Source organism: Plasmodium vinckei (genome assembly GCF_900681995.1).
Source record: "Plasmodium vinckei vinckei genome assembly, chromosome: PVVCY_13".
NCBI lineage: Eukaryota > Apicomplexa > Aconoidasida > Haemosporida > Plasmodiidae > Plasmodium > Plasmodium vinckei.
The window spans coordinates 1,639,583-1,665,445 of record NC_051305.1 but is presented as its reverse complement, the minus strand read 5'-3'; the positions used below and the strand labels follow the sequence as shown (position 1 = coordinate 1,665,445).

The window sequence follows — 25,863 nt, the reverse complement described above, 5'->3', positions numbered from 1 at the left end:
TTTTTATATTAAAAAAAATAACAAAATAAAAAATAAATTAACAGGATAAATTAGGAATTGCCGACAAAGATTATTCCCTATTATATATGACTATTTTTAATTCTTTCTACATTATATTATTTTGTTTTTTTTTTTTTTTTTTTTTTAACGTGAAAATTTTTTTATGGGATTTTTAAATATTTCCTAAGTATGCATATGATAAATAAGTTCATTTGGTATATTATAACAAACTAAAGTAAATAAATATACATTTGTATATTTTGAACAAATAATTGTATATTTATACAGATATAAAACAATGAATGATAATAATAGTGATGAAAGGAAATGCTTGGGAATAAAAAACATATTGAAAAGCATAAAGGAAAGTGAAAATACAAAAGATAAATTTATTAACATTTTAAAATTGACAAAAAATATAAATGGATTAAATGAAAATGATAAACTAACTGTTTTAAAATCTATAGATCCAGAATTTCTTTGTTTATTACTACGGTCAAAAAATGAATTTAAATTATTTACTCTTCGTCTAATTAATAGTTTAGTATCTACTTCAACATACATATTTTTAAAGAAATGCATCCCTTATGTTAATTCTATTATTTATTATTATTTAACTCATATAAAAAATGTAAATAACAAATTAAGAGGGTTTGAAAAAGAAGTAGATGAACAAGATGAAGTATATGATGTGTTTGAAGATGCTGATGATACAAAGGATATAAATCCTCTTTATAATGAATCTTTAACTTTTTTTTTAAAAATCGAACCGCTTTTAAAAAATGAAAATTTTATTAAAACAACTTATATTAACTATGAAGACAATGATATTGATGTTGATGTGGAAATGTATTTTTTTAAAAAAAAACTAAAAAAAAAATACCATGAAGAAAATGATACACAAAATTTGAATGATCAACAAATAAATTCAGGATCAGAAATAGAAGAACAATCAGATTCTTCAAATTCTGAAGACAATGATCAAAAGAACAATTCAAAGGAAAATGATTTTAGCTTTCAAAATGAAAAAGTTTGTTTAGTTGAATTGTTTTTTGATGTTTTAAGGGAAAACATTGCAATACACGTTGAAAAGAAGGAAGAGGGAATAAAGAGAGAGGTAACAGAAGAAGAAGTAAAGAACCCAGAAGTTGAACATGGAAAAAGTGTAATAAAAAAAAATGTTGAAAACCTAGATCTTGAAAACGTGCTATTAACAAAAGATAATATAAATGTTTCCTTACTTTTTTTAAATAACATAATTTTAAAAGTTAATTACACAAAATTTGTAAAAGAATATTTTAATTTATTAAATAAAATAATTGAAAATTATAGAGTAGAAGATACTATAAATACAGCAATAAATTGCTTAACAAATTTAAATATATATATAAAAAATAAAAATTTTCAAAATGTGTTAAATAAAAATGAAATATATAAATTTTATGCAAATGTTATCTATTTATTTTCAAAAATAAAAAATATAAAAGAAAAAAAAAATTTATATAAATTATATTCAACAATATATCCATGCTTAAATTATGTATATGAAAACAAAAATTCTTCTGATATTTTTAAAACACCATTGTCTTATATGAATGTAGAATTATATATATTTTTTGAAGACGTTATAAAATATTTAAATAATGAAAAAAAACAAAATTATATATTTCTTAACAACCAATTTGATGGTATGATACAACTAATATGTAACAACATTTATAATGTCGTCAATTTTTTAAATCAATGTTATTCTGTCAGTGATAAATACAGTTTAAGAGAAAGTATGGACAAATGTTCTACCGAGGAAGGGCGTGATAAAAAAGGCTGTGAAAAAAAGGCGGAAGGGGGAATAGAAAATGTAGAACTATGCAAAATGGAAGCAAACGATATTTACATTATTATGACAAAAATAAAGAGATCCATTGAATTGTTAGTAGAATTTTTTAAAGACATCAAAAATGTATTTAAGGGATATGATGAAAATTGTGAAAATTTTATTGACTTTAAAAAAAAGTTTAGTAAAGAGATAAATCCGTTAATATGTTTATTTTGTAATTATTTAATTCATGAGAATGTACATTATATAGATGATTTTTTAAATTTACTGGAATTATTTACTATATGTTTAGAAGATCAAAATTTCTTTTATTTAATTATGGTTATAAAACATATCGATACAGACAAATATTTTAGCAATAAGAAATTTTTAACAACCACTTTTCTTTATATATTTAATATTAATATGAAAAATATTATACATATAAATATTTTATTTAATTTATTTAATAAATGTACATATAATATAATAGATTTTATACAAATAAGTAAAGAAGATTGTAACATAAATTGTATTAACAATATATATGACAAATTTAAGCAAAATCCAAACAAGGAATATGATCTAATTCAAATTTCACATATTCCAATTGATAAGTTAAATAATCTATCTTTTGTTTATTTAATATCACAAGATGAATATAATAAACAAAATATAAAAAATATTATTAATTTTTCAAACAATTTTTTTATTTATTACTATTTTAATGTTCTACATAAAAATGATGACCAAATATCACCCGATAATTTCGACATATACAAGAACAATTATTTTAATATAAATAATAATTATATACAAAAAGATGAAAAAACATTTTTCCTTTCTATAAAAATATTATTAACTATTTCATCTATACTTTTTATTCGATTTAATTCATTGGTAGTATCTACAATCTTGGCTAAACATGAAGTCTTCTTTATACAGGTTTGTTTTGTCAAATATTTTGTTTATTTATAATATGTGTGTACATATAAATATATACTACATATATATCACACTTGATTTTCAAACTTTGTTTTATACAGGACTGCTTAATAATGTCCCTCTTTAATTTGAAAGCTTCAAAAGGTGATACAAAAAATATACAAGAAATTCGAATAAATAAAAAGAGAGAAAAATATTTTTTAAAAACATTGAAGGTAGTTTATTTCCTTTTATATTATAATCCTTATTTTGTTTCCTTATTTATTTTCCGTTTAAAACAAGCAAAACAGGTAATATAATTATAAAAATATATACCAGATTAAAGTTTAAATATTTTTTTGTGTGCATTTCTTTATTACATAAAAAATATAATTCTTTACTTTTTTTTAGATTAATGATAATATATCATTTGAAATTACAAATACAAAAATGACAAAAGAATACCATATTTCTATATGTGCAGTTTTAAACAGATTAATAGAAAATTATGTGTAAACATTATATATTTTATATTAAATTTGAAAAAAAAAAAAAAAAAATTTTAAGATTGCAAAATGTGTTAAGCCATATATAATTTTGATTATTATTCTTATTTTTTTTTTCGTCTATATATGTTCATTTGTAACATTTTTAATTTATTCTTAAACTTTTTTTTTTTTTTTTAATTTTTCCACACGATAATATATAAAATTTATATGGTATATCCATATATGTAATTACAAATATTTCTATATGTATTCCCGTTTTTTTTATTATTTTTTTTTATAATTTTATTCATTTTCTTAAGCCCATTTTGTTATCAACATATAGAAGTTTGTAGATAATAAATATGCTTAATTAGTAAAGTAAAAAATATGAACTTTTTCATTTTAAAAAATTTGTTAAGTACCAACTATTATTATTGATATATACTATTTTGATAAGATAAACTTCAGGTCATTTATTTTTTTTTGCATTTTTCTATTGCATAATTTTTACTACCTCGCTTTTACAATTTCCCTTTTTATTTAATATTGCTTATTTTTAAACAATATTAATAAAAAAAGTAAATGCTAAATTGCCATGAACTTTGTTTTGTTTGAATTATAATATATGCTTCCCCCCCTTTTTCAATATGATGGTTGCAAACTTATTATATGAAATTCGGGAGGAATATTTATATGAAAAAATTGGTGAATTAAAAAACTTGAAAGAAATAAAGACGACTGATTTAGTAACTAACTATTTAATATTCTTTTCATTATATGTAAACAAAATTGTTGAAAAAAATGATGAAGATAAAACATTAACACATATAGAAAAGGAAAAAAAAACAAAGGAACTAATAGCAAAAAATATAGAAAATATTAAGAACAAACTAAAAGAAAACGAAGAAACAAATTTAAAAAGAGAAGATACAAACTATCAAAAAACTTTATATACACAAAATGAAACAAACAATGATATACCTACTACCTTGAATAAACATGATAAATCCAATTTTAAGAATATTTCTAATGATCTTACAAACATATTATACTTTTGTATATCTATAATAATTCAAAATTTAAGAACATATACACAAAATGATGAGAAAAAAATAAATGACACATATAATTCGATAATACAAAAAGACAATAATGAGGAGGGACAACTTTCAAGTGATATAGTAATTAATTTTTTTGAATTAAATTTGGTGTATATATCATTTTGTTTTTATAATATATATTTATTAAATAACGACACATATTATTTATATGTAAGCTTGGTTTTATTTTTAAAAATTTTTCATCACCTCAAAAATAAAAAAATCACTCACCAAATTTGTATTAATAATAAAAGTATATATATAAAATATGATATATGCGTCAACGATTTTTTATTTAAAATTTGTAATAAAATAGGGGTACTACAAAGAAAGCAAAAAAATATTTATGCAAGTTTATTTTTTTTAACGTACAGTTTTATATTCTATAAACATGTAACAAACAATTTTGAAAAGAATGAAGAAGAATGTAATAACATAATCGATACGGAAATAATTAATGTCATTCAAAATATAAATGATATATTTTTACAATTAAATTTTTTTACAACATCAACTTTTGTTGTTTTAAAAAGTATTGATATGCATTTATCTTGTCTAAAAAATGAAATAAAAACAATTTCAAACGAAGTAAATAATAAGCGTGATGAACCATATTATTGTGATAATGTAAATAACAAAAATCCAAATTTTTACATTTTTAATGGTAGCATAATGGTAGATAAAAAAAGAAATGAATCAATATCTCTTGATGATAAATTAAAAAAAATAATAGATATGTGTATCCCTATTTTTAATAATATTATTGAATGTAGTTATATATTTTTAGATTTACATTTACTATCGATATATGAACATTTAATTAATGTTTCTTTCTGTATGATTAAAGATGTTTATAAATTATTTCATGTCCTAAAAAGAGAAAAAGAAAAAAATATAATAATAGAATATAAATATATGACTTATCGAAATTTTTTAGAAATGTATATCATATATTTAAAATATAATTATTTGAATTATTCTCAAGAAACTTGTACATCCATAGATATATATAACCATGTAAATTATATACATAAAAAAAGGGAGCAAATTAAAAATTACATTATATCCTTATTTAAAGAGTATACTACTAGTACCACACAAGAGAGAAACAACTTAGAACACCAAGACAGAACAGATGAAAAAAAAACAAATACAAAAAATGCAATACAAAATGATGACATAAAAAATGGTGCAACAAAAGCCCATTTTGATAGTAATCAAATTTTAATTTATGATAGCATTAAAAAGATAGAGAAAAACATAATGTGCTTGGAAAATATTATACACATAAATACTGAGGAAGTAAATAAAGGAATGCAATCATGTGAACTATCTGAAAAAAATATACCAAAACGAAAAGAATATGATTTTGATTTAATTTCTTTTATTATATCAGATAAAAATATTGCATATAAATTTATATGTGATCAAATTTTAAAAAAAACTAATTTAAACTTTGAAAAGGATGAAAATAAATATCATGATTTTAAATTTTCAGATTTATATGAAAAAATGTCTTTTTCAAAAATGTTTTGTGAAAATGTAAAAGAAATTGATGAACTAACAAAAGAAATATTTTATTTAATAAAAAATGAACAAGCCCAAAAAAATGAAAAAATAAAATTCGATGATAAAAATAAACTATCTGTTATTCCTTCTACATTTGTTAATATTGATACAAACTATGTAGAAGAATTTTTAAACATTTTTCAATTTAGTGAAATAAAATTAAGTCATTTAAAACTGAATATTTGCAATCTTAGTAATTCAAAATATAATAATATGGCTATTAATAAGATGAAAAAAAATTATAAAAAATTTACACAACATAGGAATGAGCAAGAATGTGATCATCTCTTATCGTTGTCACTTTTGCAAAATAAAAATATGGGCGGAACAAAAAAAGACGAGAAAAAAGGCAAGAAAAAAGGCGAGCAAAAACACCAAGAAAAACATTGGATAGACTATTCTGATGATATACACTATTTTTGTCATAACCATAAAGAAATCGAATTTTTATTTAAAAAAATAAAAAAATATATAAAAAAATGTTTTGAATATTACACTTTATTTAATCAGACAACTTTACATTTGGACATTTTGATAAATTCAAGTGAAGCATATTTTTATTATAATTTTTTTACAAAATCTGTTGATGAATGTATAAAGAATTATATGGATATCTTATATTCATTTAGTTATCCATTAAAATTTATAGAACATAAACAATATTTATCTTATAAAAGAGATCTAGCTTTAAAATGTGCTTTGCTACTAAAAGATGTTTATATATGTAAAAAATGGAATATAATCATTGATAATATTTATTTTAATTCAAATAATAATGAGGATAAAAATTTAAATTTCGATGATAATATTTCTGGTGTTTTAACAAAAGAACAAAAACAAACAATATTACAAATAATGCAATATTATTTTATTTTTTTAAAAACTTATGAAATTGAGAAAGAAACAACAAATAAAACTATCTTTGAAAATGATGATGAAAAAAAATCCTATTTTGACATTTATTTTTATGTGTGTAAAACACTATCAATAGTAGAAGATAAAAATTTCATAATACCAGCAATAAATAATTATAAGTACTTGCTAAATTATTCTTTAAAAAATAAAATGTATAATGATGAACAATACAATGAATATATGAAAAACTTTTGTAAAAAATCTATTTATTTGTTAGAGATTAGATTAAATGATATTTCTTAACCTTTTAAACTATACCGCTATTATTGGAAGTGTGCGAATATTATTTCCCTGAACCTGTGTGGAGGGGATACATTATTTATATACTATACTAATGCTTTCCTTTTTTTTTCTTTTTTCCTATTTTATTTTAATTTTCTTTATTTTTTTATTTTTAAAACAACCGATCGTGTATTTTGATATACATACATACGTATGTGCCCGTATATTTTGTAGTTGTTGCTGAGCCACTACTTAAATATTTAATGGGCATAATAAAACCCTTATTTCCATTGCATACTGTTCATAAAATTATATTACATATATTAATAACCTTCCAAGCGATGCTTATTTTTTTTTTTTTTTTTTTTTTATTATTTTTTTTATTAATGTTAATAAAAAGAAGAAAAATGTTATGATTTGTTCATATTATATTTATAACTTTGTTTCGTTTTAGCTATTTTTGTATGATGAAAAAAAAAAAAAACTAAATTTGTAATAGCTTTTTACCTTAAAAAAAAATATATATATTTACCATTTTTTTTTTTGTTTTGGTGATTTACGATTTTAGTGAATTATGGAGAATTTTAGCTAACATGGACCGGTATAATGATTTCATATATTTATGTAAAAAGCATGACAATAATATAAACTTTACAAGAAGGGATATAAAATGTAAAGACAATTTTTTGATTAAAAGCAGCGAAATATATACCAAGATATTTAGTAATCGCGAGTACATAGATAATAATACTTTAAAATCATATGGCTTATTCTTTGTAAGTAGTAAATATGAGGATATTACCAAAAAAAGCCGGATTAAAAATAAAGATAATTTATCATATTCAATAAATAGAATATCAAATGAGATTAAAAACTTACAGCCCCAAACAGATATACACAAATCTGTTTTGAACTGCTTAACAAATCTGTTAAGTATATTTGTTGACATTCTTAATAAATATGAACAAAATTTAAGTAGTTATCATGTCAAATTAAATAAATATACGAATTTTTATTTTTATGATACCAACAATATTAAATGTAATTTAAATTATTTAAACACATTAAATAATTATATATATGCTTCCTATACCCCTGATACACAATTAAAACAAAATGGAAATAATGATTTTTATGATACCTTTAAAGCTAGTTCCCTGAATATAAACACTTCTCAAGGCATGGGGTATAAAGAGCCGGAAAATTTAAACTATGATAAAAAATATAGCAATGATATAAATTATTTAAATAACGAACAAAATATAAAAAAGAATGTAAATTATTATGATCGTAACAATGAATTTTCAAAGCCTGAAAAAAGTGCCTCATATAATAAAGAGACTACCAATACCCTTATCAAGCAAAATGTGAAGACAAATTTAATTAAAAATATTGATAATAATAATGTGAATAAAAATTTACGGAACAGAAAAAAGAAACAGGTAGTATATGACCCGCTCATTTTAGAGGAAGAAGAAAGAGAAAAGAAAAAAGAAAATCGATTTAATGAGGGTTATGAATTAAATAATAACCAGAAATTAGAATTCAAAAAATTTGTAGATTTGTTTGAAAAAGAAGAAAATACATATATAATGGAAACTAAAAATAAAATAGCTAAAATAAATAATTTAATGAATATATTTGTAAATAAAATATATGAACAAAATGAAAATTTAAAAATGATTGAACATATAGTAGAAGAAAGTATAGAAAATGTTTCTCAAGGGAATACTTATTTAACTAAAATAAAAAACAAAAAAAGTATGAACTCACTTATATTTTTTGTTCTAATATGTACATCTATTTTTTTGTTTATATTTGATTTTTTTCGATAAGATGATAAGCTACTAGCATATATCATATGCTATCACGCTTTTACATCATTTGGAAATATATTTAAATTTTACAAAATGTAATTTGTATATTTTTTTTATAATCCTCGAAAACCTGCACATATCAGTGCTAACTTTTTTTAATGTTTTAACTTTTTTAACTTATATCTACTAATGATATTGCAACATTATTTTATTCCCCATTTTCCTTGTCTACATTAATGGGAAATAAAAAAAAACATGCATAACTATCATGCTTTCTACCGAAGAAAAAAAAAAACCCTTTTCTACAGAAAAAATATTATTATTTTTTATTTTTAAAATAGTTTAAAAAATTATGAAAAGCAACATGAATTTTTTTAAATGCTTATAAATATATATACAAAAAAAAAGATTGTGAAAAAATTTGCAAATGCCATATGTATACTATCTTATATATTTTTTTAAGTGCACATTTATTACTGGAAATAAAAATATTTTATGAGCATGTAATAATACACACCTTTATTAAAAAAATGGATAAAATGTTTTACTGAATAAAACATTAAAATTTTTATGTACATTCTTATTATAAGAATAATGTGATAACCTATGTTAGTTATCGCCAATTTAAGGTTTACATATGAGAGTGTGCAAATTTTCTCAGGTTTATATAGACATATTTTTGTGTGTGCCATTTATATGGTTATTTTTTTTGAATAAATTCATTTTTAATTTCATCAGCTGTGAATAAATGTGTATTGTATATTCGTTTCATTTTTTTAATGATTGGTGTAAATTTATCATCTTTATTTTTTCGCTTTGGAGCATTATCATTTGAAAATATTTTGTTTGTAGATTTTAATTTATACTCTTTTAAAATGTTATCTAAATTTGGAAGAGTAATATTATCCCATAAATTTTTGATATCATTTGTAATTGAGTATCTTTCATTTTCTATATGTTGATATGAAAGTGGAAAAAATATATATCCTTTTAAATTATAAAAGCAATTATCACATTTACTTTTTGAATATATATCACAAAAAGTTGGTAAATTCTTGCATTTTAATTTTCCCCTTAAATGACTATTATTTGATCGTATACAACGTATTTTTTTTTCATATAATAATGTATTTACCCATTTATATATTTCTTTATTTGTATTAATTAAATCATCATTAATTTCGTAGCCATATAAAAATCCATGTTTATTAATTTTATTTAATAATGATGTTATATTTGTAATATCTGTATAAGGATTCATATAACATATTCTTTTTTCATTTAAATCAATTTTTATTTGTTTTGATGAAGCTAAATAACTTAACAAAGAATGATTATTTATATCTACACCTTTAAATCCAAAATTAATTAGCATATTTTCTACATGAAAAAAAGATATACCCTTATTTGCAACAGTTGGGTTATTACTTATATGATTATTATAATGGGATTTTAATATTGTTAATATTTTATGATATAAAAAAGAATATGGTATTAATTCATTTTTATAATAAATTTTTAAATTATTTGATATTGATTGTTTACTATTTTTTAAAAGTAAACTAACACTACTATTATTTTGACCATCAATAATACTTCCACTATTATTATAAAATATATCACTCATATTCATATTTTCCCCACTATGTAAAATACTACTTAACCCATCATTAATACTTAGGTTATCATTAATAATACTTGATCTATCAAATGTATAAATATCACTTTTGCCACTTATTTTACTTTTATAATTATTTATATTCGAACTAATAAAAGAAAGGCGATCAGCATTATTTACACTATTACTAACAATACTTGGACTATTACCAATACTTATAACACTCCCATTATTTACACCATTTAAATTTTTATTTAAATTATTATCATTTTTTAAAAAATACGACTCGCTAATAATACTACTGCGTTGTGTGTTAATATTTTTTTTATTAAGGCTTGAGCTAGCCAAATTTATTTTTATATTTTTTGATGAATTTTTAAAATTTATTTTTTCCACTGCACTTCGGCTACCAACAATACTACCAACTTGACTCCCCCTCGCATTGTTACTAACTTGCCTGATCCCACTAAAACTTACAATACTATTTCCACTATTACTAATAACACTTGCTCTTTGTGTAGTATTTATTTCATTTGCATCATTTTTGCGTAAATTTAAATTTATAACATTTTTTTTATCTCCATAATTTAATTTAAATTTCATATTCATTTTTTTGTTTTCTGTATTATGCATTGTACAGTTATGCAAAATATTAAAAACAAAATTCAAGAAACATGCACAGTTTATTTATGCATATCTTCATACGTGAGGTATAAAATAAATCTATGAATATATGCTGTTGTGTCTTATATTTTTTTATAATAATTATTCATTTTTAATTATAACAGTGTGTTATACATACAAATTATTCAAATTATATTGTAAAGATTGTATAAATTTTTAAAACTTTATTTGTATAGCCACAACCATGTATATATTTACATGAGCACCCAGTTTACGTGCTTTATATAAATGTTTTGTACAGCTTCAGTGCCGCTAGCAAACAATTATTCCCTTTCTAGAAAATAAAATTGTATATATAATTGAAAATATTTTCTTCCTGGGCTTTTTAGTAATTTGTTTTTAATTTCTTTTTATACATAACAAATCTGTTTATCACAAATAATAATCCACAAAGACGCACTTGTGTAATTATATCTAAAATGGGGTATATACAAAAAAATGGACATATATACAAAAGTAAATAAAAATTTTGTGTATATACACAGACATTCCTATGTAATTATGATTGGCTAATTACAAGGATGCTTACATATTCTTTTGTTTTATTAAAATTGATAATAAAGAAATAGAAAATGAAAATATAGTGAGGGGTACATATATTGGAAAAAAAAAAAAACAAAATGTAATGGTTTGGGAGGCAGGAAAATAAATCATTTATTTTTTTCATGTAAAAAAATTTAATGACATTTAAAGCAAAGGGAGGCACATATAAGTACCTGTGACATTATTTTGTTTGTTTAGTTTATTTTTATATACAAAAGAAAATATATTTGATTTCCTTTTGATATTATTATGTAATATATATGCGAGGTATAAAGTATTATATATATATCTCTGATAATGCTATAAGAGATACTTCAAATAATTAGATTTTCATTTTTTTTATTGTTTTTTCTTTATATTTACTAGAACAAAATTGTAATATATAAAATGTTCATTTTTTTTGTTTTATAAATTTATTGGTTTTGTACTAATTACATTAAAATTAATTAAAAAAAATATAAATAAATCAACGGAGGTCTTGAAGTTGTTAAAAAAAAAATATAAATTAAAATGATCGTGTGAACACTTGAAAATAAGAAAACATAAATAGAAAAGTAAAAATTCAAGTTTTATAATAAATATATATTATCATTTCAATTTTAATAAATGCAAATTGAAGGCGTAGTTTCCTTAAATTTTTTATTTGTAAGAAAAATTTAATGAAAAAAAAACCCAAGAGAGTTTGCATATATATATGTAGTAATATATATAATTATTTATAGTATAATTATACATATATAATATTTTATATATGCATGTATTTGCTTAAAAATCACTACATTTTAGTTAAAAAGAAAAGGGGAAAGAAACAAACAATATGAGCGAGAATTAATGAAATACAATTTTTATTTTATAAAAAAATATTATGCTAAAGTTAAAAAAACATAGCATAAGGAAAAAAAAATAAAGAATAAAAAAAAAAAATATTATTTTCCATCAAAAATTTTACTACGTGAAAAAAATAACACCTATTTTATTTATAATACTTGTGCTTATTTATATTGTTAAATTTTACGCGTTTTATTTTTTCATAAAAAAAATGAATATTAAAAATTCTGATAAATTTGTAAAATAACACAAATACTTGTCATTACCATATATTTACACACATTATATCAAATTAATAAGGGAAAAATATAGTCAGTCTTATATTTCAAAATTTCGAAAAAAAGTCTAGTAAGGGGGCAGGTATAGGACGGTGTGCAAGTTTTTATTTTTATATATCCTTTTAATATAACTTACAAAATTTAAAATATATATTATAGGGAAATAAAAACTTGGCTAATTGACCCAATAAAAATATCACATAATATGTTATAAAATTTTATTATTTTTTATAAAAATTTGGAAAATAATTTAAAATAAAAAGTATTATTATTGGTTGCTATATTGTTTAGAAATTAAACAAAAAAAAATGCATATAATAATTTATTTGTCAAAAGACAAAAAAATATATTCACAAAAAAAATACATTAAATGTTTATACATGCAATGCAACAATAGCACATAAATATTTAATATGTTAAGTAGCTAAATGGGTAGACAATTTTTATGACTATATATGGACATGCATAATCCTATACGGGTTGCCAATTTCCTCCTACTCTTGCTATTTTATTTTTTTTGAGCATAATATTTAAAATTGCTAAAACCTCAGGTTGAGATGTACTTTTTAATTTCATTTCTTGTAAAGTTTTATTTAAATTATTTACAATCAAAAAGAGTGGGGTTGATATATTCTTTCCTGGTTCAGACATCATTTTATTCATTCTATCTTTTGTTATTCTTAATATTTCATTTTCATAAAATTCATACGATCCTTCCAAATTCAACTTATCAAATGTCTTCCTCCTTTTTATTTCCTTTTCATCCTCATCATCGGTAGCAACATCGTCTAAGAAGTAATCCACGGGCTCGTCTAAAAAGTTGGAAAAAAAGTGGGAAAAAAAGTTGAAAAAAAAGTGTGAAAAAAAGTTGAAAAAAAAGTGGAAAAAAATGACAAAGTAAAATGTGGGAAAAAAAAGATGAACAAGATGAACAAAATGAACAAAATGTATGCGCAATAAAGTGGTGATATTACTAATTCCGTTGGTGTTGCCTAGTATTAGATCATTGTCTATGCCTATTTTATCTTTATCGGTACTACTTCTACTAATATACGGAACTAAACTATTAACTAGTATATTTTGATCATTAGAAAGATTGTTTAATTTGTTAATATTTTTTTTATTTTTTTTATTTTTTTTTATTTTTTCATTATTTTTAGTAATTTTGCCTATTTTTATATTTAAGCTATTTATTTGTTCTTTTTCTTTACTTTCTTTTATTTTTCTATTTATAAAATAATCACTACTCTCACTTCTGTTACTATACATGTTGAAAATGCTATTACAATTTTCAATCATTTGTTTGTTATAAGTATTTATTAAATCTATTTCCTCATTTATTTTTTCATTATCACCACAAAAACTTTTATTTATATTATGAATATCGATTTTATTTTTACTGAACTTTTCAGTATATATATTTTTACGACTTTGTGATGGCATAAAATTATTAAGATATCCATCATTATCAAATAAAGATACGAGATTACTTTTTTCAATTATACAATTATCTCTCATATTAAAAGTGTTACTACTAAAACTAGGTAATGTATTATCGTTTGTTTTTTTTGTTTCTATTATTATTGAATTACCATTATCATCACCTTCTCCAATATAATGAGGATAAGTATTGTTGTTGTCTTTTGTTTGAACTTGATCATTAAATGTGCTGGGGTCCCATATTTGCGATTGTGATTGTGATTCCATTTCTAGACATTTTTCATTTTGTTCTGATTTATTTTTGATTTTATTTTCATCTACATTTGTATCAAAATCAAGTATACAATAAACAGTAAATTGTGTAGTTTTATTATTTTGTTTATTCATAACTTTAAATGTATTTTTTTGTAAAAATTTATCCTGAATTAATTTTTTTAACATTTCTTTGATATATTTTTCTGAAAACTGAGTATTTTGAACTAAATATTCTTCAGTAAAAAACATCTTTATATATATATCATTAATATTTTGTATATTTTTAATTTTTTCAATTTCTTTTTCTTGAAACTCTTTTAAAAAGTTTAAATTGTAATATATATTTTCTCTTGATATTTGCTTATTTATTGTATTTTTATTTTTGAAAAATAGCATTTTATTTCTTACACTATTATTAATATTATCACATTTTATATCCTCATCTTTTGAGTTAAAACATTTATTTATTTTTTCAATTTTTATTTCGTTGACAAATGTATCATTTTTATTTTGTTCTTCACCTGTTATAGAATATTCATCTGGTCTATCTTTCTCTACATTTTTTATTTCAATTATTTTAGTTTCTTTTAAAATATTATTTCCTGACATGTTTAAGAGTATATGCTCGTTTTTTTCTGTATCTTTGCCACCTTCTAATTTTATTAATTGACAATATTTTGTAATTGCTTTTGTTTGGCTTGGTATGAAATTTGTTTCTATCGTTTCAGCTCCTTCGGTCGTTTCCCATTCTTGCCCCGTTTGCAACTTATCTCGCTTCTTTTTTGTGGGTGCACTAAAACTTTGGTGATTTTGAATAATATGAAAATCGTACAAAATTATGTTGTCATTTATAATTATATGAAGCGTCTTATTTTCTTTATGTTTATAATTTGAGGATATGAATATGTAGTCGTAATTATATTTTATATTTACATTGTCTTTTTTTGTGTTGCTAAAAAATAAGGAATCTTTATACCTATCTATGGCATGATTTTCTGTATTTGATAAAAATAAAAAAAATAAACCCTCGGGTAATTTAAATGTGTACATATAATCATTAATATTTAAATCTATATAACATAAATCATATAAAAAAATTAAATATTTATCTACATTATATTTTTGATATATATTATTAATTATATTTAAATATCTTTGTACACATTCTGGCATTATATGCTTTAATGCTTGATCCTCTTTTAAAGCCTCAAATTTCCAATACTCAGGATTTAGTATGGTCATCGAAATTTGTATGGGAGTACCATAAAAAAATTCTTGTAGTGCATTGTTATAATTTGAGTCACTTTGATTTTCAATAATATTTAGACGACTACTATTATTATTATAATTTATTTCTTTAATTTTGTCCAATTTCAACCTGTTTAATTTTACAAAACTCCATTCGGGACATACATCTTTATAATATTTAGATTTATTGTTTGAAAAGTTTGATAACACATTATTAATATCTAAATATGGATCTTTAGTTATATTATTTTTCTCCTTTATTAAAATGTATTTATTTATATATGGTAAATTTAAATTATAATTTTCAAACATGTCTAATAATATATTTTTCATACGTATAAGTAAAGAAAAATTAAAATAATTTTCAAAATATTCTATAATAAATAAATTTCTTTTAAAAATATGAATGTCATTAATGTCTATTCGTCGACCTCTATATTCTTCATCATCACTACTTAAACTATTTTCTGTATAAAAAAAATTATCATCATCAAATTCGAGATTATTATTTATTTGATTTAAATTAGGATAAAATTTTATATTATCATTTTTATTTATATTATATGGGTTTACATATTTATTAATCTTTTCTTGTCTATTTTCTGTACTAACATTTATCGAAACATTTTGAATCTGCGCATTTCTTTCTTCTTCAGATTCATATATATTTACGATCTTATTAGTACTCGGATTTTTTTTTTTTTCTGAAATAGCCAAGATATCTAATTCGTTTCCCTCACCATAATAGGAGTTATTCATTTTTTCATTCTTCACATTGTCCCATGTAGGGATAGAATTGTTACACCCTTCATTTCTCATACATATGAGACTTTTGTTTTGGTTGACCTTCGGTTTGAAATTAAAAAACTTGATGTACTTATTTATTTCCATTTTTTTTCCCTTTATAGAATTAAAACTATCAAATGTGCTAAACTTATTTAAAAAAATGTAATTGTAATAATAAAAATCGTACACTAAATAATTGTCTTCCTTTCTTATATTTTTATACCTTTTTTTAATATATTTTTCAAAATAATATGTATTAATATAAAAATAGGGATTAATATATGTTTCACAAATATAGTTATAATATTTATATAAAAAAAAATCTAACCCACCAACTATACTAATATATAATGGCATATACATTACTGCAGTTTGATGTCTTTTTTCTTTTTTTTCTTTTATTTTATATTTTTTAATTTTTTTTCTTTTCTTATTATTAAACTCATGATATGATTTATATTTTATAAAACAAAAAGAACTATCATCATTATTATTTGAGTTTAAAAAATTATAAAAATAATTATTTTTTTTATTATTATTACAAATTGTCTCATCACTACTACTATGACTATCATAATTGTTATGACCATCTATAGGCTCGTTATTTTTATCTTTATTTATATTATCATATAAAGGATATTCATTTGTTTCATAATATTTTATTTCTTCATTTTGTTTTATTCCTTTTATATCTACAGTACTTAATCGGGATAGCAGTTTACCAGAATTTTCAATATTTATATCATCCATGTCAAAAACTAACTTATCTTTATTGTTAGAGCTGTTTGAAGAATAATCAGAAGAACTATCCGATGTATACTTATTTGATGATGTATCACTACTTTCATATTTATTACGTCGCTTGTTATAATATAGAAGCCCATAATTGTAGTACTTATTATGATTTAGCATGTTTATTTGTTTGTCCATTTTTTCATTTTTATTGTGTCTGATATATATATTATTTACAAAATCAAGAAAATCATCAGAACTGTATTCCTCAAATGGTTTATTCTTTAATATGGTTTTATTTTGTTTGTCATGAATATAGTTATCTTTATTTTCCCCTCGTTTTATATGTACATCATTTGAAGGAACAAGATTAGTACTATGCCCTTCCCATCTTTCTTTTGACATACTTAATGGTACTTGTTTTTTCTTAGTTTTTTCAAATATATATATTTTTTTCTCTTCTTCATATTGCTTATAATTTTGATTTTTTATATTTTTTATTTTAAATATATTTCCATTACTTGAATTATTAGTATCACTAGAATAAATATTTTTACACTTTAAAAATACTTTTTTAATTATTTCATGATTAAAATGTGAAAAGTTTTTTTTTTTTCTATTTCTTTTTTTTTTCCTATTTTTTTCCTCATTTTTTTCCTCATTTTTTTCTTCATTTTTTTCTTCATTTTTTCCATCATTTTTTCGATCATTTTTTCGATTATTATTGTCTTGTATATCTGTTAATGGAAAATCATTTGTACATTTACTCACCATATTATTTTTATTATTCATTTTGGAACCCTGCTTATTATTCTGATCAAAAATGTTATAGGCATACTTATCATGTTTATTTTCAACTGTACTATTATTTAGGTTTATTATTTCTTCTTTTCTTATCCCATTATGTGTGTTTTCATTTTTTTTTTCATAAAATGAGGAACTACCACCAAGAGGTTCATAAGTAAGGGCCTTGTTACATGTCCTGTTTTTATTTCCATCTATTGATTTAGCTCTTTTACTCCTTGCAGATGTCATAATATGATTTAATATATGAAGTATAATTCTTTTATCGTTAAAATATACATCTAGATATTTTTTTAAAAATAATTTATTTTCAAATTTGGTGTCTTTATATATAAAAAGGAATATTTTATTAAAAATTTGAAAAAAAAAATCTGGAAAATTTTGTAAATATTTTTGAAGTAACTTAAACAATTTTCGAATTTGTTTATTTTTTATTTTTATTATTCTTGTAATTTTTATCAAGTTAAATATTATATAAATAATTTTATCACAATCTATACCATTGACATTATTATTATTTTTAGTAAATAAGCTTTCTATTAATGAGTAATATATATTTTTATATATATATATATCGGATATATTTTTTTGTTTCTTTTCAAAATCTAATAAATAAACTAAATAATATGCAAACTTTATATCTTCTAATCCATTTTTATTAATTTTATAACCTGTTAATGAATTAACAATACATTCTTTTCTTTTGTCTAATATGTAATTTAATTGTATTCGCAATATATCAAGCATAAATTTAATTCTATCCATTAAATTATTACTACATATATTATCTCTACTATTTGATGTGTCAGTTTCAAAATAAGTAAGACCTTCATTTTTTTCTACATCCTTTTTAATGAGTTCATAATTTTGTAAACAACAAACACCGGTTTCGTAATATTTCATAGAATTAAATAAATTTATTTTTGATAAGAATAAACAACTGTTATAATTTTCATAATTACTTTCTACAGTACTAATACAAATATTAGAATAATCATACAAGATATTTGTATCTTTTCTATTTTTAAAGATGTTACTCATTGAAATGGTTGTTTTATAATTTTCATTTTCTTCATCATGGATTCTAAGAAGTGTGTTTGCTTTATTTTGATAGTCCCAAAAACTGTTACAATTTGAAACCGAATTAGTAGTATCAATTTTTTCCAAATTTTTGTTATCTTCATCTTGGACAATCAAATAAAATTGCGACTTATTTTCATCACTATATTTTGCACTATTTAAAAAAGAATAATTATAATCTAAATATAAATTTAAAAAATTTTGAAAATTTGTAGAAAAGTTTTTATAGCTATTTTTAAGCTTTGGACCATTTCGAAGTTTTAAATATATTTCATCAACATATGGAAAAGATAAAACATTTTTTTCTTTCCTTTTTAATATCCATAAATAGGTACTTCGGTTAGTTAAATCATTGTCTAAATATATATAGTTTTGCTTTATATTTTCAAAATCTTCATTAACATTTTGTTTGTTTTTTTTTTTATTATGAGTTTCTTTCATAGGAGCACTATTCCCTTCTTTTTTCTTTTTACGTCTTTTTAATACTATTTCATTAAAATTGTTGAAAATATTGAAATTTTCAAACTTTGTTAAATTGATAAAATTCCCATCTCTAATTCCAAGTAAAATATCTAAATAGGAATAAAAATAAAAAAGGAAACAAATCAAAATATTTGATAAGTTGGTATTATTATTTTGTGAAAATATATAACTCTCTTGAATTTCCTTTAACTTTTCAATATACAAATTTTTAATAATATCTTGAATAATATGATGTAAATTTAAAAATTTAAATATATCGTAAATAACACATAAATGAATATATTTTAGAGGAATACTATTAAATGCTTTCACATTATTAAATATGTTTATAAGGTTTGCTCTCTGATTTTTTCTTCTGGCTTTTTCCAATCGTTCTCCATGTTGTCTATTATAATATTCATAATCTCTATTTGGACATGAAGATGTTCTAAAATTTTTCATCTTACACTCGTTAGTTTGAAAATGGGAAGGGGCTTCTTCACTTATGTTAATATTTTTTTTGTCAAATGTGTACACAATTTCGTCGTATATATTAGGTTCTACATTATCATTACAATTTCGAATTTCATATTTGCTACAACATTCTTGATATACTTCCGATTGGCTAGGTTCCTTTTCTTTTTTGTCAATGATATGGCTATTTGCATCGCTGCTAATATAGCCACTTTGGGGATCCTCATTTTTTGTATGGACAGTTAAAATAGGGTACCCATAAATATAATTTAAAATTGAATTTTTATATGAATATTCAGATTTATTATTAATATAATGGAAAAAAATAAAATTATTATTTAAATTAATAATATCATAATTATTTAATCCATAATTTGTACTACTATCAAATGTATTAAATATGTAAGGAAAAACATATTTATTATCATCTATAAATTTTATAATATTTTTTTGAATTTTTTTAATCATTATACTTGTATTATCAGTATAAAAATTTGGTGGTATTAAATTTTCATCATAATCTAATTTCCTTTTCTTAGTTTTTTTCTTCTTATCTATTGTTATAAATAATTTTAAGTTATCATATTTTTTTAAAGACTTTCGTTTAACTATTTCATAGATATAGGATAGCTGTTCAAAATACTCTTCTTCATGTTTTGTCTTATTAATATGTTTGCATTTGTTTTTGTTACATGCTATAGGTTCTGTTATATCTGATGTTGTTATTATATATTTTTTTTTTTTTTTAATAATTTTATGGAGAACATTTTTTAAATATGACACATCTCTACAGTTAGTTATACTAAAAAAAAAGGACTTTAATGAAAAGTCGTTAATATTATTTTCTTTAACTTGTTCATTATTGTCTATATAAAAAGGGTTGTTTATATTTTCCCTTTGACAACTACTATATCTTTTTTTTTTTACATTATTTTTGTTTGATATAAATTCTGTTGGTATTTCTTTTTGTAAATACACACTTTTATCAATGTTGTCCATATTTGAATAATCTAATTTTGTTGAATCAAACATTGTGATATATTTTAAAAAAATAATGACATCATCTGATAAGCTAGCTAAATCTAACCCAAACTTTTGTAAATATTTTTTTTTTTTTTTTAAAAAAGATATTTTTTTTTCTACATCCCCATTATCATCTCGATTCCATTCCCATGTAGATAATTTATTCATTATATTTTTTTTTATTAATTTATTTTGATTATATTTTGCATATTTAATTATCATACTATATAATATTTGATATATAAATAAATTGTTAGTCGAACTAGACAACTTTATACTATTTAAGACTTTGTTATATAACCGTTTGATACTTATAATTTTAAAATTTACATTATTATTTATTAAGTTTATATTTTTATTAATAAATTGTATTAAATCATTTTTTATAAATAATCTTAATTTTTTTGTAAGAATATAATTCATATAATGTTTTGAATGTTTACTTCGATCTTTTATATTTACATTATCTAAATCGGTAGTATTATTAAAATTGTCATAACTACATAAAAAAAAATATTCATAAATTAAATCTTCATTTTTTTCATTATCTTGATTATTTATTTCTTTTGCAATTGACCTTTTACTATTTATATGTTCTTCACTATAAATTCCAATATCTTGTGTGTTTCTACCATCATATTTTGTATTATCAAAATTGTCTTTATGTTTCAAATTTTTATTTTCATTATTTATTTTGGTAGAATTACAACTATTAACATTATTTCCTTTTATATCACCATGTTCAGGATTAACAGTATTGTTTGAAAAGAAAAAATAAAAATATTCAAATAAAATAATAATATCATCAAAATATTTTTTTAAATATATATATAAATATTCCTTTAAAATATTTATATCATATGCTAAATAATTTATTTTTTTATTTTTCTCTTTATAATAGCTTTCTAAATTAAACAGATTGTAAAGTACTTTTTTTTTTTTCCTTAACAAATTTGTGTCTAATTTAGAATGGCATTTTATACATCCTTGTAACTTTGTATCATTGAATGTGTTTGAAAAGGGGAGTTCAATTTCTTCTGATTCTCTAAAACCGTTTTTTTTTACATTTTTACTAGTACTCAAAAATTGTAAAGAAGAATAACTATTAGTATTGATTAGTTTAACTTCCGGATTATTTGCCACAGTATTTTCATGCATATCTATGAATATATCATTACTATTCATCAAATTTGCATTTTCTTCATTATCTAAACCGGCTTGATGTTGATAATTAAAATTGTTTTTATAAAATGAAAAAAGATTATCATTTGTAGAATATAAATTTATACCATCCTTTAATATTTCAATCTTTTCTTTCATAAAATGTTCAACGTCTTGATTTTTAAAAATATCAGATTGAATAGAATGACATATATTTGTATAATATATATTTAAACTTTCATTTATATTATATATCATATTATATAAATTATTTCTAATTATTATATCTTGTTTTTTTAAATTTTTAAATATGTCTATAAATTTATTATAATATATTTCATAATTTCTTAATTTACTTTTTTTATTTATTTTTTCTCGTTCTTTAATTTTTTTAATAACTTTTTTATAAACTACATTTTTTCGTCTTATAATATTACAAATTTTGTTTTTAAGTTTTATCAAATTTAGTTTTTTTATTATTCCATTTTTATGATATCTAGTAAATATGTTTATCTCTTTCCCATTTACACAACCATTATTATTTCCATCATGATAGTAGCTACACTTTTTTTTGTCAAATATGTTTTCAAATTTTTTATTTCTACTTTCTTTAAAACTGGTGTACATGCTATGTGCTGCTTTAAAGTTGGCATATACTTTGCTAGCCAACTTTCGTAAATAGGCATTTCTCTGTTTTCTTTTTATCTTACTTATGGTGATTTTTGTAAATACCTGATTTGGTTTATTACTATCTTTGTATTTACTGCTTGATTGTGTTATATTATTACTGCCTACAGGATGAGGCTTAAAGAAATAATTTCCATATAATTTTTTATTTATATGCAAAGTTTTTTTACGGAATGCAACATACTCATTTAGTGTCTTCGTTATATATATTCTTGATGGAATTTTTAATTTAATTTTTCTACTACTTTTTGATTGATCTAATGTATTTAAATAATTGTCTATATTTTTATTTGAAAAAAATTCAAATTCATAAAAATTTAATGAATATAAAAGGAAGTTTTTTTTTAAAATATCCACATATTTATTATTAACATTGCTAGTATGTTTTAACTCTTTTATTTTTTTATCATATTTATTACATACATATATTATATAATTTAAATTATGTTTTTCCTTTAATATGTTTTTATTTATTAAATAGTTAATTAATATTTTTATTTCTTTTAATATTTCTTTATATTTTTCAATTTTTAAACGTTTGTAGACAGACTTGTAATTTGTATTATTGTCAGAGGATCTACATCGAATTTGTTCTTCATTACATTTACTTTTTATAAACAATTTTAATAAAAAAAAAACAGCTGAATCAAATTTTATATCTTTATCTGAAAGCTTATTAAAATGGTTATTAACCTTGACTAAGAAATTATACTTCTCACTATTCTTATGGACATTGAATGAGTTACAATTTATGTATGTTTTATCATTTTGCCAATTATTAGTGGCTCCATATTTTTTGCTATAATTTTGATCTGAATCTACGTCTTTCTTTTTTTGATGAATCTCAAATATGATATTTTCCATATTATTACTATACAAATATCTATTAACTTGCTCATATAAATAAAAAATATGGTAGGAATATAAATCTAAGTTTTCATATAATATAGACATAATTTCAACAGAAAAATTTAATAAAAGATAAAAAGATGTAATTGTTTTGAAAAATATATTATCATAATTACTTAAATATATTTGAATCTCATTAACATTATAATCTTTCATTGTATTATTAAACATGTCTTTAATGATATATTCTTTTTCCAATTTTTTTTTTTCAGAAATTTTACTAGTGGTAATATTATTATGTGATACATTTCTTTTAATCTTGTAACCATTTTTTGTCATTTCATTTGTTTTTATATCTTTTTTATATTTTGTTTTTTTTATAATTTGAATATATTCATAAATAGATTCATTATATTTTCTACTATTTATATTACTATCTATTTTATTATTTGTTTTTTTATTTATTTGCTTATAATCAAATTCAATTAAATTTCTTACATTTATTATATTCCAAAATTTTTTTATTTGCACATTTTTAAAGTATTCTTCAATTTTACATTTTACTAAATTAATTAAATATAAATCAGTTACATTATTGCTAAACAATTCTGAATCATACATATTATTTTCTTGTGATATTGGATCTGATTTCTTGTCTTTTTTTTTTCTTTCCCATTTTGTCTCTACTTTGTTGGAAATTCCTTGATTGACATTGGGCTTATTCTTTTCTTTTAATTTCATATTTTTCTCAGTATTACTTATTAAGATGCTATTACAAATAGGAGACCCGAAATAAACATTTTTAAACCCATCATAATTCTTGTCATAAAAAGTTATTTCTTCTAATTTTTTTATACACTCATTTACACTATATCTACTATTCGGATCGTAGATAAAAGTATTTTTTTCGAAATGCTCATGGTTTTTTTTCATATACTCTATTTTATTATCATTATAAATACTTATTGCCAATTTTAGTCTTTCACACCACATGTATAAAATTTTAGGTAAAAATTCATTTTTGTTTTTGCCTTTTTTATTATGATAACATTGTTTTGGAGGGTGACAATTTGGAGTTTGTCCTATAGTATCACTATCTTTGTGTATTTTTTTTTTACATTCATTATTATTATTCTCTTTTAAAGCACAATTTTCACATGTATTATTATTATGAAAATTGAAATGAAATGGATATGCAATTTTATTAAAGGATAAATAATAATTATTTATATTTTTACCAATATATTTAAAATGAAAAAACAAATTATATACATATATGTCTATTATTAAAATTATGTTTTTACTATTAATATAACTTTTATATTCATTATTGATATATGGTAAATTATTATCATCTATACCAACAATGTTTTCAATTATATGTGTGTGTAACCCATAATCAATGAATGTTTTATTTTGTATTTTTGGATTGCTCCCATTATTTTGATACCTAGTATCTTTCAAATATAAACCAGAATACTCAGGTTCATTTTCTCTCTTTAAATAATTACTGAAATTGTTTAATAAGCCATTTGATATATATTCATTTTGTTCATTTTCGGAATTATAATGTAACCCTGTTTTATTCGTCTCATTCTGACCATTATCGCTGTGTAAGAAGAAAAAAAGAAAATTAAAATGTAGCTAAAATTGTGTTATATATATAAGTGTGTTTTTGTGTGTATATTATTTTCTTTTAAGTAGGAAGTACCTCATTGTTAAGCATGGTATTTTTTTTTCTCTATGGAAGCCACTTTTATACTTATCCAAAATATGTGTTTATTCTTATTTTCGGATATTTATTGGGCTTGCTTTTTTTTTTCTTATTTTTTTTGACATATCATAAATTTCATTTATTATATTTTTATATACTTAAATATTTTTTCTGAATTAATTTTAATTTTTTATTTCTTCTATACCCTTTGTTTCATAAAGCTTATATAAAATGTGTGGAGAGAAAAAATAGGGTAATACGCCTAAAGTTATGTGTTATTTTTTTTTTGTTTCTCCTTCTTTTTCCATTATTTTATATAAGTTTTATGATTAGAATTGTATTAATT

General features: G+C 20.9%; 5 protein-coding genes across 5 annotated transcripts; 3 read left to right on the top strand and 2 right to left on the bottom strand.

Annotated features, from left to right (window-relative positions):
- Positions 1 to 298: 298 nt before the first annotated feature.
- On the top strand, positions 299 to 3,256 carry PVVCY_1304480 (conserved Plasmodium protein, unknown function; the record flags this gene model as incomplete). Its single annotated transcript, XM_008624122.1, has 3 exons — positions 299 to 2,761; positions 2,863 to 3,051; positions 3,152 to 3,256. The coding sequence occupies 3 exons, from the start codon at positions 299 to 301 to the stop codon at positions 3,254 to 3,256; spliced, it is 2,757 nt and encodes a 918-aa protein (XP_008622344.1).
- Positions 3,257 to 3,875: 619 nt separating this feature from the next.
- PVVCY_1304470 (conserved Plasmodium protein, unknown function) lies at positions 3,876 to 7,055 on the top strand (the record flags this gene model as incomplete). Its single annotated transcript, XM_008624121.1, has 1 exon — positions 3,876 to 7,055. The coding sequence occupies one exon, from the start codon at positions 3,876 to 3,878 to the stop codon at positions 7,053 to 7,055; it is 3,180 nt and encodes a 1,059-aa protein (XP_008622343.1).
- A 572-nt stretch (positions 7,056 to 7,627) lies between these two features.
- Positions 7,628 to 8,869, top strand: PVVCY_1304460 (Qa-SNARE protein, putative; the record flags this gene model as incomplete). The annotated part of the gene is made up of 1 exon (XM_008624120.1): positions 7,628 to 8,869. One exon carries the CDS (start codon positions 7,628 to 7,630, stop codon positions 8,867 to 8,869), a length of 1,242 nt encoding a protein of 413 aa, XP_008622342.1.
- Positions 8,870 to 9,551: 682 nt separating this feature from the next.
- Positions 9,552 to 11,078, bottom strand: PVVCY_1304450 (conserved Plasmodium protein, unknown function; the record flags this gene model as incomplete). The annotated part of the gene is made up of 1 exon (XM_008624119.2): positions 9,552 to 11,078. One exon carries the CDS (start codon positions 11,076 to 11,078, stop codon positions 9,552 to 9,554), a length of 1,527 nt encoding a protein of 508 aa, XP_008622341.2.
- A 2,195-nt stretch (positions 11,079 to 13,273) lies between these two features.
- PVVCY_1304440 (conserved Plasmodium protein, unknown function) lies at positions 13,274 to 25,519 on the bottom strand (the record flags this gene model as incomplete). The annotated part of the gene is made up of 3 exons (XM_008624118.2): positions 13,274 to 13,614; positions 13,777 to 25,412; positions 25,515 to 25,519. The coding sequence occupies 3 exons, from the start codon at positions 25,517 to 25,519 to the stop codon at positions 13,274 to 13,276; spliced, it is 11,982 nt and encodes a 3,993-aa protein (XP_008622340.2).
- Positions 25,520 to 25,863: the final 344 nt, after the last annotated feature.